At 45.1% G+C, this 24,919-nt stretch overlaps 1 protein-coding gene across 7 annotated transcripts in view; it reads left to right on the forward strand.

Annotated features, from left to right (window-relative positions):
• LOC139382055 (trinucleotide repeat-containing gene 6B protein-like) overlaps positions 1-24,919 on the forward strand; it is a 56,129-nt gene that overhangs the window by 3,183 nt on the left and 28,027 nt on the right. For all 7 annotated transcript variants that reach the window (XM_071126014.1, XM_071126017.1, XM_071126020.1 and 4 more), the window contains exons 2-6: positions 163-250; positions 1,411-1,432; positions 9,532-9,900; positions 10,119-13,115; positions 22,216-22,374. In XM_071126014.1, coding sequence (XP_070982115.1) covers positions 194-250; positions 1,411-1,432; positions 9,532-9,900; positions 10,119-13,115; positions 22,216-22,374 — 3,604 coding nt within the window. In that variant the 5' untranslated portion in view covers positions 163-193. The remainder of the gene's footprint in view (positions 1-162; positions 251-1,410; positions 1,433-9,531; positions 9,901-10,118; positions 13,116-22,215; positions 22,375-24,919) is intronic.

Here is a 24,919-nt window from a genome sequence, read left to right on the forward strand (position 1 = left end):
TGTGGATAATTACTGTATGAACAGTACAGCACGTGTCCAGTAATCTTCTGAGACCTAGGTCATGAATCATTTAGCAATTGTGGCGGCACAAGGAACACTGATTGTTCTAAGGACTGTTGCACTGGTTTGTGGTTAGCCATGTGTTTTTCTTCTCTCCCCCAGAAAGGAGTATCAGGAAAGGGAGCAGTAGTTCATGGAAGACAAAAAAAGGAAGAAAGAAGACAAAAGGAAAAGGGAAGCCTCTCAGAAGGTAAAGATGTTTCCATGCCAACATCCAACTTTGCACTGAATGATGCTTAAATAAAGGTGGAGAACAAAAATGGCAAGTTTAATTTGTTGCAGTCTTACCATTTTCTTAGAACTGAAGTTTGCACACAAGTACTCTGATGACCCAGATTATTGTCTACATGATCTCACCTAGTTGTGATGGCCTGGCCAGCTGGGGCACATTCAGTATTTCAAAGTTGTATGCAATACACACAAGTCTCAACAAATTACATTTAATGACTAGATCGTCGATTAGTCTTGTTATGCCTGGCACTCTGTCCAGACCACAGTACTCTTAACGAGTCAATGCCACTGCCACACATTTTACTGGTTTTCATCGCCCACCTGTGTACATTTTTTTACTTGAATGGAGACGTGCTTACGCGACTCGAGAGGGCCGCTGTGCTGCATGGGGAGGGGGGGAGCAGCCAAATCGACTCGCGATAGTTAGACCAACTTGTTGCTGCCATAGGTTATCTATCGTACCATCTGGTAGTGCCTGTCTTGACTTCATCAAATCGTTGTAAAGAAACAGCTGTTAGCCAGCTAGCAAGCTACAGTGGCAAGGCTATTTGAGGCTCTTTTGCTGCACTCTCTGTCCATTGTCTACAATAACTCCATTCATATGACAGCCTACCTGTTGGTTGATCATTGTAGTAAATTCCTTCTCATTTAGCCAACTTAATTCCGTAAATGTAATTTTGTTTTGCATTGATTAGAAATCTCCCTCTTCACTTGCTACACATGAAGCCTCTGACTGTAGCGCCATTTTGATTGACCGACAGTAACAACAAGCTACACGTGTGAAGGCTACTGGTGACTTTTTATTTTATTTTTATGGGCCACACTCATAAACTCATAACATTTTAAATGTAAAGCTCTATCCTTATAGGCTATGTAGCAATGTCATGTATAATTTTATAGAATTTTAGGCAAAGCCTTTCAAATAAATTATACTATCCCAAGTAATCTAACACTATCATCCGTTTGGATATTTGAGTACTCAAATAACCGTGCCTACCCCTGTGCTGTTCAAACAGTGCTGTTTGTGATTAATGAATAAGAATATGCACATTCATGTTTTCTTGCGTTTATTGTAATATTTCCATATTTGGCAACTGATGTACGTTTGTCTTGTTTCAGGTTGCAGAGCAAAAAAACAAAGGTGAGCAGTATCTTTGTATCCTCTGCTAGATTCACCTGGTTGCTATGTTCACAAGGTCCCACCTGTTTCTGTCAGCTTATGCCGGTCTTGTCATTCTCAACACTAGCAATTTTTGTGTTTGAGTCTTATTCCTTCAGTTTGTTGATAAGTTCTTGTAGACAGATGCACGTGACATAAATGGTAACATCTGTCGACAAACTTTGGGATAAGACTACTAATGAGGAAATTTGTTCCAGTATGCAGATTTTTCATTACTGGTTGTTTGGACAAATCACGATTTCGCAGGTGCTCGCTTCTTTTGAATTTTGCAAGGGGAGGGTAGATTGGCCCGAAACTGTCTTGAGTTTCCGTTCAGAGGGGTGGAGACCTTGCTAATCTCTAAAGTACATTTTCTAACATGTACGTCTCTCCCCAGAACTTCATCAAGCATCTGACACAGTTATGAAAGATTTTAGTTCTGGGTGACCTAGACTATTTGTTTATGCTATTGGTTTTGTGCTTTGTCACTGCAGTGACACACTATCCAGCAGATAAACAACAGTTTCTTTCCCTCTTCTGTCATTCTCACAAGTAGTTGAATATTGGAATACATTTGGAAAGTATTGGCATGTACCAGTCAAGTTTGGACACACCTACTCTTTCCAGGGTATTTCCTTATTCTTTATTACACTGCTCAAAAAAATAAAGGGAACACTAAAATAACACATCCTAGATCTGAATGAATGAAATATTCTTATTAAATTTTCTTTACATAGTTGAATGTGCTGACAACAAAATCACACAAATTATCAATGGAAATCAAATGTATCAACCCATGGAGGTCTGGATTTGGAGTCACACTCAAAAACAAAGTGGAAAACCACACTACACGCTGATCCAACTTTGATGTAATGTCCTTAAAACAAGTCAATGAGGCTCAGTAGTGTGTGTGGCCTCCACGTGCCTGTATGACCTCCCTACAACGCCTGGGCATGCTCCTGATGAGGTGGAGGATGGTCTCCTGAGGGATCTCCTCCCAGACCTGGACTAAAGCATCCGCCAACTCCTGGACAGTCTGTGGTGCAACGTGGCATTGGTGGATGGAGCGAGACATGATGTCCCAGATGTGCTCAATTGGATTCGGGTCTGGGGAACGGGCAGGCCAGTCCATAGCATCAATGCCTTCCACTTGCAGGAACTGCTGACACACTCCAGCCACATGAGGTCTAGCATTGTCTTGCAGTAGGAGGAACCCAGGGCCAACCACACCAGCATATGGTCTCACAAGGGGTCTGAGGATCTCGGCACCTAATGGCAGTCAGGCTACCTCTGGCGAGCACATGGAGGGCTGTGCGGCCCCCCAAAGAAATGCCACCCCACACCATGACTGACCCACCGCCAAACCGGTCATGCTGGAGGATGTTGCAGGCAGCAGAACGTTCTCCACGGCGTCTCCAGACTGTCACATGTGCTCAGTGTGAACCTGCTTTCATCTGTGACGAGCACAGGGCGCCAGTGGCGAATTTGCCGATCTTGGTGTTCTCTGGCAAATGCCAAACGTCCTGTACGGTGATACCACCCTCATGGAGTCTGTTTCTGACCATTTGAGCAGACACATGCACATTTGTGGCCTGCTAGAGGTCATTTTGCAGGGCTCTGGCAGTGCTCCTCCTTGCACAAAGGCGGAGGTAGCAGTCCTGCTGCTGGGTTGTTGCCCTCCTACGGCCTCTTCCACGTCTCCTGATGTACTGGCCTGTCTCCTGGTAGCGCCTCCATGCTTTGGACACTATGCTGACAGACACAGCAAACCTTCTTGCCACATCTCGCATTGATGTGCCATCCTGGATCAAATCAAATCAAATTTATTTATATAGCCCTTCGTACATCAGCTGATATCTCAAAGTGCTGTACAGAAACCCAGCCTAAAACCCCAAACAGCAAGCAATGCAGGTGTAGAAGCACGGTGGCTAGGAAAAACTCCCTAGAAAGGCCAAAACCTAGGAAGAAACCTAGAGGAACCAGGCTATGTGGGGTGGCCAGTCCTCTTCTGGCTGTGCCGGGTGGAGATTATAACAAAACATGGTCAAGATGTTCAAATGTTCATAAATGACCAGCATGGTCGAATAATAATAAGGCAGAACAGTTGAAACTGGAGCAGCAGCACAGTCAGGTGGACTGGGGACAGCAAGGAGTCATCATGTCAGGTATTCCTGGGGCATGGTCCTATGGCTCAGGTCCTCCGAGAGAAAGAAAGAGAGAATTAGAGAGAGCATATGTGGGATGGCCAGTCCTCTTCTGGCTGTGCCGGGTGGAGATTATAACAGAACATGGCCAAGATGTTCAAATGTTCATAAATGACCAGCATGGTCGAATAATAATAAGGCAGAACAGTTGAAACTGGAGCAGCAGCACAGCCAGGTGGACTGGGGACAGCAAGGAGTCATCATGTCAGGTAGTCCTGGGGCATGGTCCTAGGGCTCAGGTCCTCCGAGAGAGAGAAAGAGAGAAGGAGAGAATTAGAGAACGCACACTTAGATTCACACAGGACACCGAATAGGACAGGAGAAGTACTCCAGATATAACAAACTGACCCTAGCCCCCCGACACATAAACTACTGCAGCATAAATACTGGAGGCTGAGACAGGAGGGGTCAGGAGACACTGTGGCCCCATCCGAGGACACCCCCGGACAGGGCCAAACAGGAAGGATATAACCTCCCCACTTTGCCAAAGCACAGCCCCCACAACACTAGAGGGATATCTTCAACCACCAACTTACCATCCTGAGACAAGGCTGAGTATAGCCCACAAAGACCTCCGCCACGGCACAACCCAAGGGGGGGGGGGGGGGCGCCAACCCAGACAGGATGACCACATCAGTGACTCAACCCACTCAGGTGACGCACCCCCTCCAGGGACGGCATGAGAGAGCCCCAGTAAAGCCAGTGACTCAGCCCCTGTAATAGGGTTAGAGGCAGAGAATCCCAGTGGAAAGAGGGGAACCGGCCAGGCAGAGACAGCAAGGGCGGTTCGTTGCTCCAGAGCCTTTCCGTTCACCCTCCCACTCCTGGGCCAGACTACACTCAATCATATGACCCACTGAAGAGATGAGTCTTCAGTAGAGACTTAAAGGTTGAGACCGAGTTTGCGTCTCTGACATGGGTAGGCAGACCGTTCCATAAAAATGGAGCTCTATAGGAGAAAGCCCTGCCTCCAGCTGTTTGCTTAAAAATTCTAGGGACAATTAGGAGGCCTGCGTCTTGTGACCGTAGCGTACGTGTAGGTATGTACGGCAGGACCAAATCAGAGAGATAGGTAGGAGCAAGCCCATGTAATGCTTTGTAGGTTAGCAGTAAAACCTTGAAATCAGCCCTTGCTTTGACAGGAAGCCAGTGTAGAGAGGCTAGCACTGGAGTAATATGATCAAATTTTTTGGTTCTAGTCAGGATTCTAGCAGCCGTATTTAGCACTAACTGAAGTTTATTTAGTGCTTTATCCGGGTAGCCGGAAAGTAGAGCATTGCAGTAGTCTAACCTGGAAGTGACAAAAGCATGGATTAATTTTTCTGCATCATTTTTGGACAGAAAGTTTCTGATTTTTGCAATGTTACGTAGATGGAAAAAAGCTGTCCTTGAAATGGTCTTGATATGTTCTTCAAAAGAGAGATCAGGGTCCAGAGTAACGCCGAGGTCCTTCACAGTTTTATTTGAGACGACTGTACAACCATTAAGATTAATTGTCAGATTCAACAGAAGATCTCTTTGTTTCTTGGGACCTAGAACAAGCATCTCTGTTTTGTCCGAGTTTAAAAGTAGAAAGTTTGCAGCCATCCACTTCCTTATGTCTGAAACACATTCTTCTAGCAAGGGCAATTTTGGGGCTTCACCATGTTTAATTGAAATGTACAGCTGTGTGTCATCCGCATAGCAGTGAAAGTTAACATTATGTTTTCGAATGACATCCCCAAGAGGTAAAATATATAGTGAAAACAATAGTGGTCCTAAAACGGAACCTTGAAGAACACCGAAATTTACAGTTGATTTGTCAGAGGACAAACCATTCACAGAGACAAACTGATATCTTTCCGACAGATAAGATCTAAACCAGGCCAGAACTTGTCCGTGTAGACCAATTTGGGTTTCCAATCTCTCCAAAAGAATGTGGTGATCGATTGTATCAAAAGCAGCACTAAGGTCTAGGAGCACGAGGACAGATGCAGAGCCTCGGTCCGATGCCATTAAAATGTAATTTACCACCTTCACAAGTGGATGAGCTGCACTACCTGAGCCACTTGTGTGGGTTGTAGACTCCGTCTCATGCTACCACTCGAGTGAAAGCACCGCCCGCATTCAAAAGTGACCAAAACATCAGCCAGGAAGCATAGGAACTGAGAAGTGGTCTGTGGTCACCACCTGCAGAACCACTCCTTTATTGGGGGTGTCTTGCTAATTGCCTATAATTTCCACCTGTTGTCTATTCCATTTGCACAACAGCATGTGAAATGTATTGTCAATCAGTGTTGCTTCCTAAGTGGACAGTTTGATTTCACAGAAGTGTGATTGACTTGGAGTTACATTGTGTTGTTTAAGTGTTCCCTTTATTTTTTTGAGCAGTGTATTTTCTACTTTGTAAAATATTATTGAAGACATCAAAACAATGAAATAACACATGGAGTCATGTAGGAACCAAAAAAGTGTTAAAAAAATCAAAATATATTTGAGATTCTTTAAAGTAGCCACCCTTTGCCTTTGCCTTGACAGCTTTGCACACTCTTGGCATTCTCTCAACCAGCTTCATGGGGTAGTCACATGGAATGCATTTCAATTGACAGGTGTGCCTTGTTAAAAGTTAATTTGTGGAATTTCTTTCCTCCTTAATGCGCTTGAGCCAATCAGTTGTGTTGTGACAAGGTAGGGGTGGTATACAGAAGATAGCCCTATTTAGTAAAAGACCAAGTCCATATTATGGCAAGAACAGCTCAAATAAGCAAAGAGAAATGACAGTCCATCATTAGTTTAAGATATGAAGGTCAGTCAATCCGGAAAATGTCAAGAACTTTGAACGTTTCTTCAAGTGCAGTCGCAAAAACCAGGTGCTATGATGAAACTGGCTCATGTGGACTGCCACAGGAAAGGAAGACCCAGAGTTACCTCTGCTGCAGAGTATAAGTTCATTAGAGTTAACTGCACCTCCGTTTGCAGCCTAAATGAACGTTTCACAGAGTTCAAGTAACAGACACATCTCAACATTTACTGTTCAGAGGAGTCTGCATGAATCAGGCCTTCATGGTCGAATTGCTGCAACGAAACCACTTCTAAAGGACCACAATAAGAAGAGACTTGCTTGGGCCAAGAAACACGAGCAATGGACTCCTAACTTATGAGACTTCAGTTCCAAAAAAAAATACTTTACTTTTTGTTAAATGCTGTATGTATTAACATTTTGGTGGAAAACACTGGTGGAAAACTGTCAATTGGTCTGGTGAATCCAAATTAAAGATTTTTGGTTCCAACCGCCTACTCTGCGTCTTTGTGAGACGCGGAGTAGGTGAACGGATGATCTCTGCATGTGTGGCTCCCACAGTGAAGCATGGAGGAGGGTTGGGGGAGCTTTGCTGGTGACACTGTCTGTTTTATTTAGAATTCAAGGCACACTTAACCAGCATGGCGATCACAGCATTCTACGGCGTTACACCATCCAATCTGGTTTGAGCTTAGTGGGACTCATTTGTTTTTCAACAGGACAATAACCCAAAACACACCTCCAGGCTGTGTAAGGGCTATTTGACCAAGAAGGAGCGTGATGGGTGTGCTGCATCAGATGACCTGGCCTCCACAATCGCCTGACCTCAACCCAATTGAGATGGTTTGGGATGAGTTGGACCGCAGAGTGAAGGAAAAGCAGCCAACAATTGCTCAGCATATGTGGGAACTCCTTCAAGACTGTTGGAAAGGCAATCCAGGTGAAGCTGGTTGAGAGAATGCCAAGAGTGTGCAAGGGGTGGCTACTTGGAAGAATCTAAAATATTTTTAGATTTGTTTTACACTTTTTGTAGTTAGTACAGTTCATGTGTTATTTCATAGTTTTGATGTCTTCACTATTATTCTACAATGTAGAAATTAGTCAAAATCAAGAAATCCTTGAATGAGTAGGTGCGTCCAAACTTTTGACTGGTACTGTATTAAAAAATTCTCACTTGCACAGACAAGTGTTTTTCCCCCAAATACAAATGTTGAAATACTCCCATGTATTTGAACCCAGCTCTGTATGGCCCTAGGGGAAATAAGTAGAAAATAGTTTCAAATTAGGCTTGGGCGGTATCCAGATGGTCATACCCTCATGCCGACCTTGTGCCATCCCGAGATATTTGGTAATATCTCGGGATGAACACAATGGCCTCTTGCTGTTATTTGAAGTTTAGCATTGCTAACAAGTACTTGTAAAATCCTATAGAGGATATTAGTTAAATGCTAACGGGCGCATTGCAAACATTTTAAACCGTCTCTGACAAACCATTTGCAAGACAGACATCCCATCGCATAAAGTTATACAAGTAACAAAAAAAATGCTACTCAGTTTGCTGCACACCCAAAACAAATATTAGATAGCAAGGCTCTTGATCCAGGAGGGTATTCTCTGCGGTTACCAAGAGAAGCTTGATTTAACAAAAAGCTAACCACTACATTAGCAAACCATATGCACATCTGCAGTACATTTAGCACATTTTAGACAGTTAACTTAATAGTTATAAGATACTGTATCTAGCTGGCAAACATTTAGTTGTAATTTCCATACTGAAACTAGATAACCTGGTGTGTGCTGCACAACAGTGAAGTGAATCAAGGCTCCAGTCTCCCGTCGTTGTGTGCTTGTAAACAAACAGCATGTGACTGGGGACTACCAGCAAGCTTCATAATGTGACTGGTGAAATCAACAATGCTATCTGCTTGAAAACCCTCAAATGTCGCTGAGAGTAGGCCAAAATTCCTCCACAGCGATGTGAGAGACGGATCAACAAATACACAAAGCATTTTGTTGCAGTAATTTCAGCTAAAGGTGGCACAACCAATTAATTACTTTTTCACACAGGGGAATTGGGTGTTGCGGAACTTTGTTAGATAAAGAAATAAAATATTTTTTGATATTTGTAAACTCCAGTTCCCTTTATCTAATATTAGGTTTTGGTTTAAAATCAAAAATATACAAACTAGAGAAAATCAGAAAAGGGGTAAATACTTATTCACGGCACTATATTCGGCCACATTATTTGAAATATGCATTTATTTCAACCCCGGTCTGGCCCGTTGTTTAATTGCATTCAACAAAAATGTCTTCTGAATTTAACCCAACCCCCACAGAGAGGTGCGGGGGGCTGCCGTTGTTGTTAGTGGCGGTTAACTGCCTTGTTCAAGGTCAGAACGGCAGATTTTTTTTTTGTTCACCTCGCGGTTTCAAACAAGCAACCTTTTCATTACTGTCCCAACAGTCTAACCACTAGGCTACCTGCTGCCCTTATTTCAAATGAAGATGATGGCTACATGCAATTCTGTACACTGTGTACAAAACATTAAGAACCCCTTTCTAATATTTAGTTCTACAAGGTGTCAAGCGTTCCACAGGGATGCTGGCCCATGTTGACTCCAATGCTTTCCTCAAGTTGGCTGGATGTCCTTTTGGGTGGTGGACCATTCTTGATGCACACAAATTGTTGTGTATGAAAAACCCAGCAGTGTTGCTGTTCTTGACATAAACCGTTGCTCCTGACGCCTACTACCATACCCGGTTCAAAGGCACTTAAATCTTTTGTCTTGCCCATTCACACACTGAATGACACATATACACAATTCATTTCTCAATTGTCTCGAGGCTTAAAAATCCTTCTTTTAACCTGTCTCCTCCCCTTCATCTACACTGATTTATGAAGTGGATTTAACAAATGACAAGGGATCATAGCTTTCACCTGGATTCGCCTGGTCAGTCTGTCATGGAAAGAGCAGGTGTTTTTAATGTTTTGTACACTGTTTATTATCCGTCAGGACATTTTCCTTTCAATTTCACACCATTTATTTTCTCTATGCAACTTAATGACTTCTATAACTCTCTTCTCCTTCGCTATGCAGTGCCAGAATTGACAAAGCCCTCGTCCACCCAGTCTCCTGCCGCCCCCAGCTCTGCTTGCCCCAGCCCTGGACCCACCCCCTCGGCGTCCCCCTCCCCTGCCACCGCGGCTGCAGGCGTCGCCCCCCCCCAGGGTGGGAACAATGCGAAGCGGCCGGCGGTGGCCAACGGACAGCCCCCCGCAGCAGGCACCCAGGCCTCCCAGCGCTACATGCCCCGCGAAGTGCCCCCGCGATTCCGCTGCCAGCAAGACCACAAAGTGCTACTGAAGAGGGGCCAGCCGCCGCTGTCCTCCATGCTACTGGGGGGAGGCACCGGGCCAGGGGGAGGAGGGGGAGACTGCCCCAATGCAACCATGGCTGCTGCCTCAGGTAGGTGTCTGGAACGAGTTCCGACATGGAGCATCATGCAAGTTTAGACTGTTCAAATACTTTAAAAGTGAATCCTATACCTTCCTATTTGATTCTTGGTATAATGTTTTGTTAAAAAAAAGTTATTTATGTGTCCAAGACTTATACAATTGGGCAACAGTAGATGTTTATTTAACCTTCCGTTTTAATAATGTGCCTTTATGTTGTTTCCTGTCCAGATTCTAGTCCAGGCTATGTGGGTCCAGCTGCACCCTCACTGCCCCTCACCTCATCCTCCTCATCAATCGCTGCTTCTTCTACTACTTCTTCCAATTATGCAAATTCCACGTGGGGGGTTGGCTCTGGCAGCCTGCCCTCTTCTCAGGGCAGGGAGAAGGTCATCGTGGACGGCTCAGACCTGGAGGAATGGCCTAGCATTGCCGTTGGCGACGGGAATGGAGCAGGAGGAGGTGAAGCTTCGGGGACAGGAAGTGGTAGTGCTTCGTCGGGTGAGGGCGGTGGTGGAGTGCCGAACAGCAGTGCCTTGCGGAAAGGTGGCGATCCTGGCAGTCCCCCATCACCCACTTCCTCGTTCTCAACGCCCAATGAATGTATGCTGTCCGTCAGTGTGGTGTGGGGATCTGCTGCCTCACAGGGTCCTCCAGGGACATCAGTGCCCTCCATTCCCAAAGCCTCCCCTCTGCCAATGGGCCCTGATGGATCCCTTGGTGGCAGTGGGGTGATCCCTGGTGCCAACTTCAACCCAAATGCCAACCCTTCCGCCTGGCCTGCTTTGGTGCAGCAGGATGGGGCTGGGGTAGCTTCCTCTGAGGGTGCCCCCCCCCCTTCCCTTCTCCAGAGCCTGGCTGGGTCTCTGTCTGCCCCGGGCCTGGGGAACCCACCTCTAGCTGTGAATCAATCCGCTCATCAGCACCAACTTCACCAAATGCAATCCAGAGACAGAGAGCACACGTCGGATGGGGGTTGGGGTGGAGCGGCACTGGAGACCGGAGCAGGACCAAAAAACGAGGGGACAGGGGTGGGAGCCGATACAGACTGTGGGGGAGGAGGCAATGGTGGAGAGAACCTCGCTGCTTCCCAAACCTCATCCTCCTCTTGGGGAGGCCAGCCTTTCCCTGCTGCTAACTCCAAAACGGGTGCCTCAAGGACTGATGGTTGGGAAGGGGGAGCTGCTGAGGGTGGTGGAGGCTCGGGATGGAAGTACAGCGCTCAGGGGGGTAATGGAGGGAAATCCTGGGGCGCTGGAAGGGGGGGTAGCACTCAAACCCCCGGGGTATCTCAGGGAGGGGGTGCAGGAGGGGAGCGAGGGTCTTCAGTTGGAGACTGGGGAGGTAATTCAGGTGGGATGGGTGGAGGTGGAAATCCAGGAGGGGAGGCTGGTGGTGTCGGAGGCCGCAGCAGTAGCAGCAGCAGCAGTGGGGGCAGCAACCCCCCTGCCGCCTCTTCCTCTCCGACAACATCCACCACTACGACAAGAGCTTGGGACAATCAGAAGGGGGACGGAGTGGCAGGGGGGGACACAGGGGAGTGGGGGGGGGGCAAGGGTGGTAGAGGAGGTAATTCATCCAGCGGTGGGGGAAACTCCAGAGGCAGCGGCAATCAGCACCACGGGTACGGTCACCACCGGTATTCCCACCCCCCACCGCCCAACCCTGACGTGGCCTTACAGGCAATGCTCAGCCGCAGTGACCTGGACCCACGCGTCCTCTCCAACACGGGCTGGGGCCAGACCCAGATCAGACAGAATGTGGCCTGGGACCTAGAACCAGGAAAAGGAGGGTCTGGGTCGTCTGCTTCATCCCAAAACGCTTCACCTCCCATGGGTCCATCTTCTCAATACTCCACTGGCTCTGCTACAACTACTGATCCAATGGCTCCTACCCCTCTCCCTGGCTCAGCTCCCAACCTGAACTCCAACCCTTCCCTGGGGACCCCTGGTGGCTCCGGGGAGGGCTGGGAGGTTGGTAACAACGGCAGCAGTAGTGGCAGCAACTCCATGCCCAGCCAAGGGCCACCTCCCCTAGGCTCCAACATGAAAAACCCTCCTGGCGTCACTCAATCTGGGTCAATGACCACTGGAGCAGGTATAGGTGGCGGCCTTGGACCAGGCCAGGGGAAGCCTACAGGAGGCTGGGGTGGGGTTGGACCAGGGGAGAGTCAAGGAAAAGGATGGGGGAACGAAGGGTCTGAGTGGGGTTGTGGGAGGGAACGAAGTAGAGGTGGTGGTGGAGGAGGTTGGGGAGATAATGGACAACAGGGTAACCAAGGTGGAGGAGGAGTTGGTGGCTGGGGAGGTGGCCAGGAGGAGAAGGGGACAGGAGGAGGATGGAAGGAGATGGGGCGGGATGGAGGAGGGTGGGGTGGGCAGAGGGACAGGGGTGGGGGAGACTGGGGGGAAAGAGAACCTAAATCCAGTGGTGGAGGATGGGGAGAGGATAGGAAAGGTGGAGGTAACTCCGGTGGGGGAGACTCAGAAGTTGGTACGTGGGGTAGCTGGGACGAGGGAGCCCCGAGGAGATCCTGGGGGGCAGGAGGTACGGGTGGGGGCGGCGGAGGAGGGGTGGGGGGGGACATGGGATGCACCAAACCCCACCAGGGACGTTGGGGTGGAGGTGGGAAGATGCACCCGTCACCAATGCCAAACAGCCAGACGGCTTCTGTGAAAGGCGCCATGGCACTGCAGCAACATTCGCAGCCCCCACCGCAACAAGCGCTGGAACCGGGAGGAGGGGGCTGGGTGAGACAACCGGGTGCCCAGCACCAGAACCAAAGCAGTTCGGGCTGGATTGCCGGACCCATCCCCAGTGGCCCTGGGGGAGGGGAAGGACCAGAGTCCAGCGGGTGGGAGGAACCTTCACCGCAATTCATTAGCCGGAAGATGGACATTGACGATGGGACATCAGCTTGGGGAGACCCCAGCCAGTTTAATAAGAAGACTGTCAACCTGTGGGAGAAGAATGGCTCTCCTGCTGGTCATCAGCCGGAAATGCAGGGCCAGGGAGCAGGACCACCGACCCAACAGCAGCAGGGGCTACCAGCTCTACAGCAGCCTGGACCTGGGAGGCAGCCCACTGGGATGGGAGGTAGGGACATCAACCCTGGGCCTGGAAGGCAGCCAACTGGGATGGGAGGCAGGGACATCAACCCTGGGCCTGGGAGGCAGCCCACTGGGATGGGAGGCAGGGACATCAACCCTGGGAAAGCTCCAGGGATGGGTAAGAGACCAAAATTGGTGTTGGCTAATGTGCTATACTTTATGATGAATCTGAGCTGTTCGTATTGATGTGTGAATACGAGATGGAGCCTATTATCTTATAGACATGCGGAGTGGAAGGAAGGATTGATGTTAAATCCATAATTGATAAACCTTTAAATCTATTTTCCTTTACATTTTTTTGGTAGCGCTTTACCATAAGGTTCCATTTGTAAAGGGGTTATAATTGTTATGAATCATTATTTAATCATTTGTAAATCCATCAGAAATAGGGATTCAAATGTTGGTCAATTTTGCTGCCGACTAATGGACCGGACTGGTTAACAAACGGTTAAATTTTCTTCAAACAGTAAAATGGCGTGTCCAAAAGAAAATACTATCAAGCGGTATGTGTATAATGTTGAGATGTTTATTTCACCGCCCTGACAATGGTAGTTGTCCCAAGGCTGGAAGGCAGGCGACACAGAAACGCATTTGGCTTGTTTTAAACAGATTTTGCCGTGAGTGAAACCTCTCCCTTCACCTTTTCCGGAAATTTTTCATTAAGAGCTTAATGGAACATTCAACAATAGCAAGCATGTTGTCTTACAGGCAAAATGCTACAGCCTATGATTGAACATGCAACTCCTGTAATGAAGCTGCTAATAAAAAGTCATTTCCCGCAATTTAGAAACACCGTACCTAATGTAAGCTGTTCCATATGTGACAGACATGAAAATCTGCGTTAGAAATGTAGCAAGATGGGGAATCTGTAACAACAACTAGGATGTGTTGCCAATATGACAAGGATTGTGCCTTTGACTTCTGGACAATGAAAGAAAGTTGATATGAAAACCAATAGAACCGTTTAGAAGTGCTGGTTAATGGCATCAGGAAGTCTTTCTAAAATAATTGCCTCCATGTTTCTATGGATGGATTTTTGCAAGGCTACTTTGAAGCAAGGTAAGACATGCCTCATTATTTGAAGTTAAGTAAAAAGGTTCAGCTTTCAAATAACTGCCTCAAGCTCACATTGCAAAGTGGTGGGTGACGTACTGGTGGCATGCCTACTGTTGACTATAGCCTATATACTCAAATGCCAAATAAGAGGCGTGCTTTGAGAGTTGAGAAATAGAAATGGCTACCTTTTTAATCGTGTTCGTCATGTTTTTAACACATACTTGCATTTAGAATTGTTATTTGTTGTGCAATGACTGGGCTTACAAAAGCAGGTTGTACCCCAGTGAGGAGCTGCTCTAGCACTGTCTGACAGGTGATAGGCTATTCTGCTCCTCAAACTAGGCTCTGTATGTTGTCTGACGGGTGGTAGGCTACGCCGCTCCTCAAACTAGGCTCTGTATGTTGTCTGACAGGTGGTAGGCTACGCCGCTCCTCAAACTAGGCACTGTAAGCTGTCTGACAGGTGGTAGGCTACACCGCTCCTCAAACTAGGCTCTGTATGCATGTGATAAATAAGATGACTAATGGAAATACACAGGTGGCAATTGAATTATGCAAATTAACCTATACGATAAGCATGACCGGTCAAATGTATTTTCGGCGGCTTGCCTATTAACCTCAAGGGGACGCTAACGTCCCACCTGACCAACATCCAGTGAAAGTGCAGGGCGCCAAATACATGTATTATACACCATTTTTAAATATATATATATATATTTTTTTTCTTTTTGAATTTACCCCTTTTTCTCCCCAATTACGTGGTATCCAATTGTTTTAGTAGCTACTATCTTGTCTCGTCGCTACAACTCCCATACGGGCTCGGGATGGACGAAGGTTAGCACGCACTACGCCCGCCCCGCCACAGGAGTCGCTGGTGCGCTATGAGACAAGGATATCCCTACCGGCCAAACCCTCCCTAACCCGGACGACGCTAGGCCAATTGTGCGTTGCCTCACGGACCTCCCGGTCGCGGCTAGTTACGAGCCTGGGCGCGAACCCAGGGTCTCTGGTGGCACAGCTGGCGCTGCAGTACAGCGCCCTCAACCACTGCGCCACCCGGGAGGCCCTATACACCATTTTAATCCCACCACAGTGTCCGATTTCAAAAAGGCTTTACAACAAAAGCATACCATGTGATTATGTTAGGTCAGTACCTAGTCACAAAACACAGCCATTTTTCCAGCCAAAGAGAGGAGTCACATAAAGCAGAAATGGAGATAAAATGAATCACTAACCTTTGGTGATCTTCATCAGATGGCACTCATAGGACTTCATGTTACACAATACATGTATGTTTTGTTCGATAAAGTTCATATTTATATCCAAAAATCTATTTACATTGGAGTGTTATGTTTTGCCTCTAAAAAATCTAGGGAAAGTGCAGAGAGCCACGTCAATTTACAGAAATAGTCCTCATAAATGTTGATGAAATACAACTGTTATGCATGGAATTAAAGATATACTTCTCCTTAATGCAACCGCAGATTTCAAAAAAGCTTTACGGAAAAAGCACCCCATGGAATAATCTGAGTACAGCGCTCCGAGACCAAAACAAGCAGTACAGATACCCGCCATGTTATGGAGTCAACAAAAGTCAGAAATAGCATTATAAATATTCACTTACCTTTGATGATCTTCATCAGAATGCACTCCCAGGAATCCAAGTTCCACAAATGTTAGTTTTTTTCGGTAACGTCCATTTATGTCCAAATACCTCCTTTTTGTTCGCATTTAGGACAGTAATACAAATGAGCAGGCTCTAGGTCCAGACAAAGTAAAAAAGTTATATTACAGTTCATATAAACATGTCAAACGATGTATATAATCAATCTTTAGGATGTTTTTATCATAAATCTTCAATAATGTTTCAACCGGAGAATTCCTTTGTCTTTAGAAATGAAAGGGAACGGAGCTAACTCTCACGGGCACACGCCTGACTGAGCACATGGCCTTCTGGCAGACCCATGGCTCAATCAGCTCTCATTCTCTCCCACTTCACAGTAGAAGCCTGAAACAAGGTTCTAAAGACTGTTGACATCTAGTGGAAGCCTTAGGAAGTGCAATATGACCCCACAGACACTGTATATTGGATAGGCTAAGACTTGAAAAACTACAAACCTCAGATTTCCCACTTTCTGGTTGGATTTTTTCTCAGGTTTTTGCCTGCCATATGAGTTCTGTTATACTCACAGACATCGTTCAAACAGTTTTAGAAACTTCAGTGTTTTCTATCCAAATCTACTAATGATATACATATCCTAGCATCTGGGTCTGAGTAGCAGGCAGTTTACTTTTCATCCGGCCGTGAAAATACTGCCCCCTACCCCAAAGAAGTTAATGGTTAACTGTTAACATCCCTAATTATAAACCATTTAATAAACGGTCACATCGCATTGGTTAAAATAGTGCCATAACTGTTCAGTGTTTGCCAAATGGTGAGCCAATATTTACCTCTAGTTATGAACCATTTTATAAATGCACTTACAAACACTTATAAGACCTTATTTTCAATAGTTGCACATTTGACCAATACTTATTTTACCACTATTGGGTGTGATGCGTTGTTGCTCTGTCCCAGTAACAGAAGAGGCTGTCAATCATGATGTGTCTTGACCTACCTTTGAAACCCTGATCCCTATCCAAATTTACATCCAGGATGTTATTCAATCATCATTCCTAACATATTACAGTTTACCAGGTTATATTAACACACTTACCACTTCTCTGTGATAGTCCCAAGTATGGGTAACGCCCTGGTGTGAAATGGTAACCGTAGTACCATTGCTTAGTGAAACAATGGAGGTGGTATCCTGTCACAACTTTGAATGTTTTGGTCTTCATACCCACCATTCATTGATTGAACATGTTTAACAAAGTGTTGAATCTTCTCTCATATAAAGTATACCTTATTTTAAAGTGACAGACCTATAAACATTTATAAATGAGTTAACATAACTGCTAAAAGTGTACCTTATGCCACTTACCTTGATGTCTACCTCACCAACAAACTATCACGGTCCAAACACGCAGATGGTCATGAAGAGGGCACGACAACGCCTATTCCCCCTCAGGAGACTGAAAATATTTGGCATGGGTCTTTAGATCCTCAAAGTTCTACAGCTGCACCATCGAGAGAATCCTGACTGGTTCCATCACTGCCTGGTATGGCTATTGTTCGTCATCCGACTGCAAGGCGTTGTTGGCTAACTTCACTAGGGTAGGGGGCAGGATTCTGAATTTTGGATGAAAAGCGTGCCCAAATTAAACTGCCTGCTACTTAGGCCCAGAAGCTAGGATATGCATATAATTCGTGGATTTGGATAGAAAACACTCTAAAGCTTCCAGAACTGTTAAAATAATATCTGTGAGTATAACAGAACTGATATGGCAGGCAAAAACCTGAGGAAAATCCAACCAGGAAGTGGGAAATCTGAGGTTTGTAGGTTTTCAAGTCAAATTTTGAAAGGCTGTTTTTCCATTGAAAGCCTATCCCCACCATACAAAGACTAAGGACCCAGTTCACGATATCTATGGCTTCCTCTACATGTGGCCAGTCTTTAGGCATTGTTTCAGGCTTTTACTCTGAAAAATTAGGGAGATACAGCACTTTCAATGATTCCAGTGGAAATTTCCAGCCATGAGACCTGCGCGTGATCGGGAGCGTGCATTTCTTGTTTCTACTTTTCTATTGACAAAGCTTTTGTCCGATTTATTTATGACAAACAACCTGAGGATCGATTTTAAACATCGTTTGACATGTTTCTACTAACTTTTATTGTACTTTTTTGACTTTTCGTCTTGATGTTGAGTGCGCATTGTCTTTGGATTTCTGAACTAAACGTACCAACAAAACTGAGGTTTTTGGACATAAAGAGGGACATTATCAAGCAAAATGAACATTTGTCTAACCTGGAGACCTGGGAGTGCCACCAGATGAAGATCATCAAAGGTGAGTGATTAATTTTAATGCTATTTCTGACTTTTGTGAGCCCTCTCCTTGGCTGGAAAATGGCTGTGGTTTTTGTGGCTAAGCGCAGACCTAACATAATCGTGTTGTGTGCTTTCGCCGTAAATCCTTTTTGAAATCTGACACAGCGGTTGCATTAAGAAGTTTATCTTTAAATGTATGTTAAACACTTGTATCTTAGATCAATGTTTATGAGTATTTCTGTAATGTGATGTGGCTCTCTGCACTTTCACCGGATGTTTGTTTGAGACCATGCATTTCTGAAAACGCGCCAATGTAAACAGAAATGTTTGGATATAAATATGAACTTTATCGAACAAAACAAACCTGTATTGTGTTACATGAAGTCCTATGATTGCCATCTGATGAAGATCATCAAAGGTTAGTGATTAATTTAATCGGTATTTCTGACTTTTGTGAGCCCTCTCCTTGGCTGGAAAATGGCTATGGTTTTCTGTGACTAGGCGCTGACCTAGGCGCTGACATCAAAAAATGTGGAAACCTTGTGGCCATTTATTAGTGAGTTGGAAACATAACAGTATATAATCGCAAACATGCAATACATAGTAAGAACAAAAAAATAATTTAATAGGATACATTGGGGTGGGAGATAATGGCAGTGACTCATGTAGCCTAACTAATTCAGATAAACAGGTGGGGTCTTTCTCCACTTTACTTTTACAAGTCAGCTTAGAAATTGACAAGATATTAACTATTTAAAATACAACATTGGGTCTCATGGTCCCCTTCTACAGTTGAAGTCAGAAGTTTACATACACCTTAGCCAAATACATTTAAACCCAGTTTTTCACATTTCCTGACATTTAATCCTAGTAAATATTCCGTCTTCGGTCAGTTAAGATCACCACTTTATTTTAAGAATGTGAAATGTCAGAATAATAGAGATTTATTTCTTTAATCACATTCCCAGTGGGTCAGAGGTTTACATACACTCAATTAGTATTTGGTAGCATTACTTTTTAATTGTTTAACTTGGGTCGAATGTTTCGGGTAGCCTTCCACAAGCTTCCCACAATAACTTGGGAAAATTTTGGCCCATTAACCCTGACAGAGCTGGTGTAACTGAGTCAGGTTTGTAGGCCTCCTTGCTCGCACCTGCTTTTTCAGTTCTGCCCACAGACTTTCCATAGGATTTAGGTCATGGCTTTGTGATGGCCACTCCAAAATACCTTGACTTTGTTGTCCTTAAGCCATTTTGCCACAACTTTAGAAGTATGCTTGGGGTCATTATCCATTTGGAAGACCCATTTGCGACCAAGCTTTAACTTCCTGACTGATATCTTGATGTTGCTTTGATATATCCACAATTTTCCTGCCTCATGATGCCATCTATTTTGTGAAGTGCACCAGTCCTTTCTGCAGCAAAGCACCCCCACAACATAATGCTGCCACCCCCATGCTTCACGGTTGGGATGGTGTTCTACGGCTTGCAAGCCTACCCCTTTTTCCTCCAAACATAACGATGGTCACTATGGCCAAACAGTTCTATTTTTGTTTCATCAGACCAGAGGACATTTCTCCAAAAAGTACAATCTTTGTCCCCATGTGCAGCTGCAAACCATAGTCTGGCTTTTTTATGGCGGTTTTGGAGCAGTGACTTCTTCCTTGCTGAGCTGCCTTTCAGGTTATGTCGATATAGGACTAATTTTACTGTGGATATAGATCCTTTTGTACCTGTTTCCTCCAGCATCTTCACAGGGTTTTGCTGCTGTTCTAGGATTGATTTGCACTTTTTGCACCAAAGTACGTTAATCTCTAGGAGACAGAAACCGTCTCCTTCCTGAGCGGTATGACCGCTACGTGGTCCCATGGTTTTTATACCTGCGTACTATTGTTTGTACAGATGAAAGTGGTACCTTCAGGCGTTTGGAAATTTCTCCCAAGGATGAACCAGACTTGTGGAGGTCTACAATTTTTTTCTTCTGAGGTCTTGACTGATTTATTTTGATTTTCCTGTGATGTCAAGCAAAGAGGCACTGAGTTTGAAGGTAGGCCTTGAAATACATCCACAGATACACCTCCAATTGACTCAATGATGTCAATTAGCCTATCAGAAGCTTCTAAAGCCATGGCATCATTTTCTGGAATTTTCCAAGCTGTTTAAAGGCACAGTCAACTTAGTGTATGTAATCTTCTGACCCACTGGAATTGTGATACAGTGAAATAATCTGTCTGTAAACAATTGTTGGAAAAATGACTTGTGTCATGCACAAAGTAGATGTCCTAACCGACTTGCCAAAACTATAGTTTAAGAGGCTCCTCTGTCCTCTACTCAAACAGTCACACCCCAAGCTCCACTATGGCCAAGACCAAAGAGCTGTCAAAGGACACCAGAAACAAAATTGTAGACCTGCACCAGGCTGGGAAGACTGGATCTGCAATAGGTAAGCAGCTTGATTTGAAGAAATCAACTGTGGGAGCAATTATTAGGAAATGGAAGACATACAAGACCACTGATAATCTCCCTCGATCTGGTGCTCCACGCAAGATCTCACCCCGTGGAATCAAAATGATCACAAGAACGGTGAGCAAAAAATCCCAGAACCACATGGGGGGACCTAGTGAATGACCTGCAGAGAGCTGGGACCAAAGTAACAAAGCCTACCATCAGTAACACATTACGCCGCCAGGGACTCAAATCCTTCAGTGTCAGTCGTGTCCCCCTGCTTAAGCCAGTACATGTCCAGGCCCGTCTGAAGTTTGCTAGAGAGCATTTGGATGATCCAGAGGAAGATTGAGAGAATGTCATATGGTCAGATCAAACCAAAATATCACTTTTTGGTAAAAACTCAACTCGTCGTGTTTGGAGGACAAAGAATGCTGAGTTGCATCCAAAGAACACCATACCTACTGTGAAGCATGGGGGTGGAAACATCATGCTTTGGGACTGTTTTTCTGCAAAGGGACCAGGACGACTGATCCGTGTAAAGGAAAGAATGAATGGGGCCTTGTATCGTGAGATCACCTAATGCTAGCTAGATGTTTCCTAGGTAGGACAGATGCTACGTAGCTAGCTGGGCAGCAAGCTAAATCATCCATCAGAAATTCTGTATCCGAAAGTTAAAAATTGCATTTTTATCTTGTGAATGTTTACTTTGCGTGATCTTTTCTGTCTGGCCTTTGCACACTTCTCATAGCCACGTCCATTCTGATTCTTCATGAATCCCTGTCACATTGTCAGTATCAACACAAAATTCTGAGCACGTCCCAGGTATTTATTTCAAGCGCAGATTCGTGCAGGTGCTGTATCAGAAACCAGTCAAACATGCCAATAATATGGCTTGAGATATTCAGATGAGGCCTTCATTCCTGGAATATATAGCTAAATTGACCACAAATCATCAGGGTAGTTGACCATTGATCTGAAAACCAACCGTTTCTGGGAAAGAGAAACAATGTATCACACTTAAGTGAGAAAATAAAAATGGTGCATATGCAACCATTGACAATAAGGTTGCATAGGACCTCCTGAGTGGCACAGCATTGCAGTGCTTGAGGCGTCACTACAGACTCGGGTTCGATCCCGGGCTGTGACCGGCAGTCCCATAGGGTGGTGCACAATTGGCCCAGAGTTGTCCGGGTTAGCGGAGGGTTTGGCTCGGGGGCTTTACTCAGCTCTTTGCGCTCTAGCTACTCCTTGTGGCAGGCCGGGTGACTCCTTGTGCAGGTTGACTTCGGTCATCAGTTGAACTGTGTTTTCTCCGACACATTGGTGCAGCTGGCTTCCCGGTTAAGCGGGCGGTTGTTAAGAAACTCGGTTTGGCGGTTCATGTCACGTCATGTTGGGGAGCCTGTTGCGGAGTTCCAGCGATGAGACAAGATTGTAATTGGATCGCAATCATGAAAAGGGGGTAAAATACAAAAAAAGGAACATAATAATACTGTTCCATTATGATACAAATGCGTATAATATTGAACCCTTATGTAAGTGCTTTTATAAATGGTTAATAGCTGGAGGTAAATAGTGGCTCACTATTTGGCAAGCACTAACTGGCTATAGTACTACTATATCCCATTTATGAATGTTTTATAATGCATTTACAAATGACTAACCATTAATGTAAATATTAACCCTTTACCAATGGAACGTTACGATTTTTCATAAACCTATAGAGTACATAAATCAAACAAACCACTCACTGATGGATTGATTCCGTTGTTTTCCTGTGTGTAGCTCCATCGTCTGGCTGGGACGGTGGCTCTCCCTCGGACCCCCCGGTGGACAACGGCACTGCAGCCTGGGGGAAACCTACTGAGACCCCCACCGGCTGGGAAGACCCTGGGAAGACCACCTCTGGCTGGGGAAACCCCTCACCCAACCCCATCAAATCTGGTAAGGGAGCTAACTACTGTAAATCCTCAAAGATATGATGGCTGATTGTCTAACTATAGGTACAGTGTAGAGGTCGACGAATTAATTAGGGCCGATTTTCAAGTTTTCATAAAAATTGGAAATCGATATTTTTGGGCGCCGATTTTTATTTTTTTACACCTTTTATTTAATCTTTATTTAACTAGGCAAGTCAGTAAAGAACACATTCTTATTTTCAATGACGGCCTTGGAACAGTGGGTTAACTGCCTGTTCAGGGGCAGAACGACAGATTTTCACCATGTCAGCTCGGGGGAACCGATCTTGCAACCTTACAGTTAACTAGTCCATCGCTATAACCACCGGCCTCTCATTTTTAATTTTAGTTATCCGTTATTTTACCAGGTAAGTTGACTGAACACGTTCTCATTTGCAACAACGACCTGGGGAATAGTTACAGGGGAGAGGAAGGGGGATGAATGAGCCAATTGTAAACTGTGGATTATTAGGTGACCGTAATGGTTTGAAGGCTAGATTGGGAATTTAGCCAGGACACTGGGGTTAACTCCCCTACAACACCCCTCGTTGCACTCTACAAGGAGACTGCCTGTTACGCGAATGCAGTAAGCCAAGGTAAGTTGCTAGCTAGCATTAAACGTATCTTCTAAAAAATCAATCAATCAATCATAATCAATAGTTAACTACACATGTTTGATATTACTAGTTTATCTAGCGTGTCCTGCATTGCATATAATCTGACTGAGCATAAAAGTATCTGAATGAGCGGTGGTAGGCAGCAGCAGGCTCTAAGCATTCATTCAAACAACACTTTCGTGCGTTTTGCTAGCAGCTCTTCGTTGTGCGTCAAGCATTGCGCTGTTTATGACCTCAAGCCTATCAACTCCCGAGATGAGGCTGGTGTAACCGATGTGAAATGGCCAGCTAGTTAGCGGTGTGCACCACTCTGAGACTTGGAGTGGTTGTTACCCTTGGTCTGCATGGGTAACGATGCTTCGAGGGTGGCTGTTGTCGTTGTGTTCCTGGTTCGAGCCCAGGGAGGAGCGAGGAGCGGGACGGAAGCTATACTGTTACACTGGCAATACTAAAGTGCCTATAAGAACATCCAAATGGTAGACAGATAAATAGTCCTATAATAACTACAACCTAAAACTTTGTACCTGGGATTATTGAAGACTCATGTTAAAAGGAACCACCAGCTTTCATATCTTATGTTCTGAGCAAGGAACGTTAGCTTTCTTACATGGCACATATTGCACTTTTACTTTCTTCTCCAACACTCCAACACAAATTAAACATGTTTCATTATTTATTTGAGGCTAAATTGATTTTATTGATGTATTATATTAAGTTAAAATAAGTGTTCATTCAGTATTGTTGTAATTGTCATTATTACAAATAAATATTTAAAAAATTAGCTGATTGTAATCGGTTTCGGCTTTTTTTGGTCCTCCAATAATCTGCATCGGCGTTGAAAAATCATAATCGGTCGACCTCTAGTATAGTGCATTCGGAAAGTATTCAGACCCTTTAACTTTTTCCATATTTTGTTACTTTGCAGCCTTACTCTAAAATGTTCAAATGAGTTTTTTCCCCACATCAATCTACATACAATACCCCATAATGACAAAGCAAAAACATTTTTTTAGAAATGTTTGAATATATATGTGTGTGTGTGTGTGTGTACCTGTATTTGGGGAATTTCTCCCATTCCTCTCTGCAGATCCTCTCTTTCTCTGTCAGGTTGGAAGGGAAGTGTCGCTGCACAGCTATTTTAAGGTCTCCCTAGAGATGTTCGATCAGGTTCAAGTCTGGGCTCTGGCTGGGTCACTCAAGGACATTCAGAGACTTCAAATCAAATTTATTTATATAGCCCTTCGTACATCAGCTGATATCTCAAAGTGCTGTACAGAAACCCAGCCTAAAACCTCAAACAGCAAGCAATGCAGGTGTAGAAGCATGGTGGCTAGGAAGAACTCCCTAGAAAGGCCGAAACCTAGAGGAACCAGGCTATGTGGGGTGGCCAGTCCTCTTCTGGCTGTGTCTGGTGGAGATTATAACAGAACATGGCCAAGATGTTCAAATGTTCATAAATGACCAGCATGGTCAAATAATAATAAGGCAGAACAGTTGAAACTGGAGCAGCAGCACGGTCAGGTGTCATCATGTCAAGCAAGGAGTCATCATGTCAGGTAGTCCTGGGGCATGGTCCTAGGGCTCAGGTCCTCCGAGAGAGAGAAAGAAAGAGAGAATTAGAGAGAGCACACTTAAATTCACACAGGACACCGAATAGGACAGGAGAAGTACTCCAGATATAACAAACTGACCCTAGCCCCCCGACACATAAACTACTGCAGCATAAATACTGGAGGCTGAGACAGGAGGGGTCATGAGACGCTGTGGCCCCATCCGAGGACACCCCCGGACAGGGCCAAACAGGAAGGATATAACCCCACCCAATTTGCCAAAGCACAGCCCCCACACCACTAGAGGGATATCTTCAACCACCAACTTACCATCCTGAGACAAGGCTGAGTATAGCCCACAAAG

Source organism: Oncorhynchus clarkii, chromosome 23 (genome assembly GCF_045791955.1).
Source record: "Oncorhynchus clarkii lewisi isolate Uvic-CL-2024 chromosome 23, UVic_Ocla_1.0, whole genome shotgun sequence".
Lineage (NCBI taxonomy): Eukaryota > Metazoa > Chordata > Actinopteri > Salmoniformes > Salmonidae > Oncorhynchus > Oncorhynchus clarkii.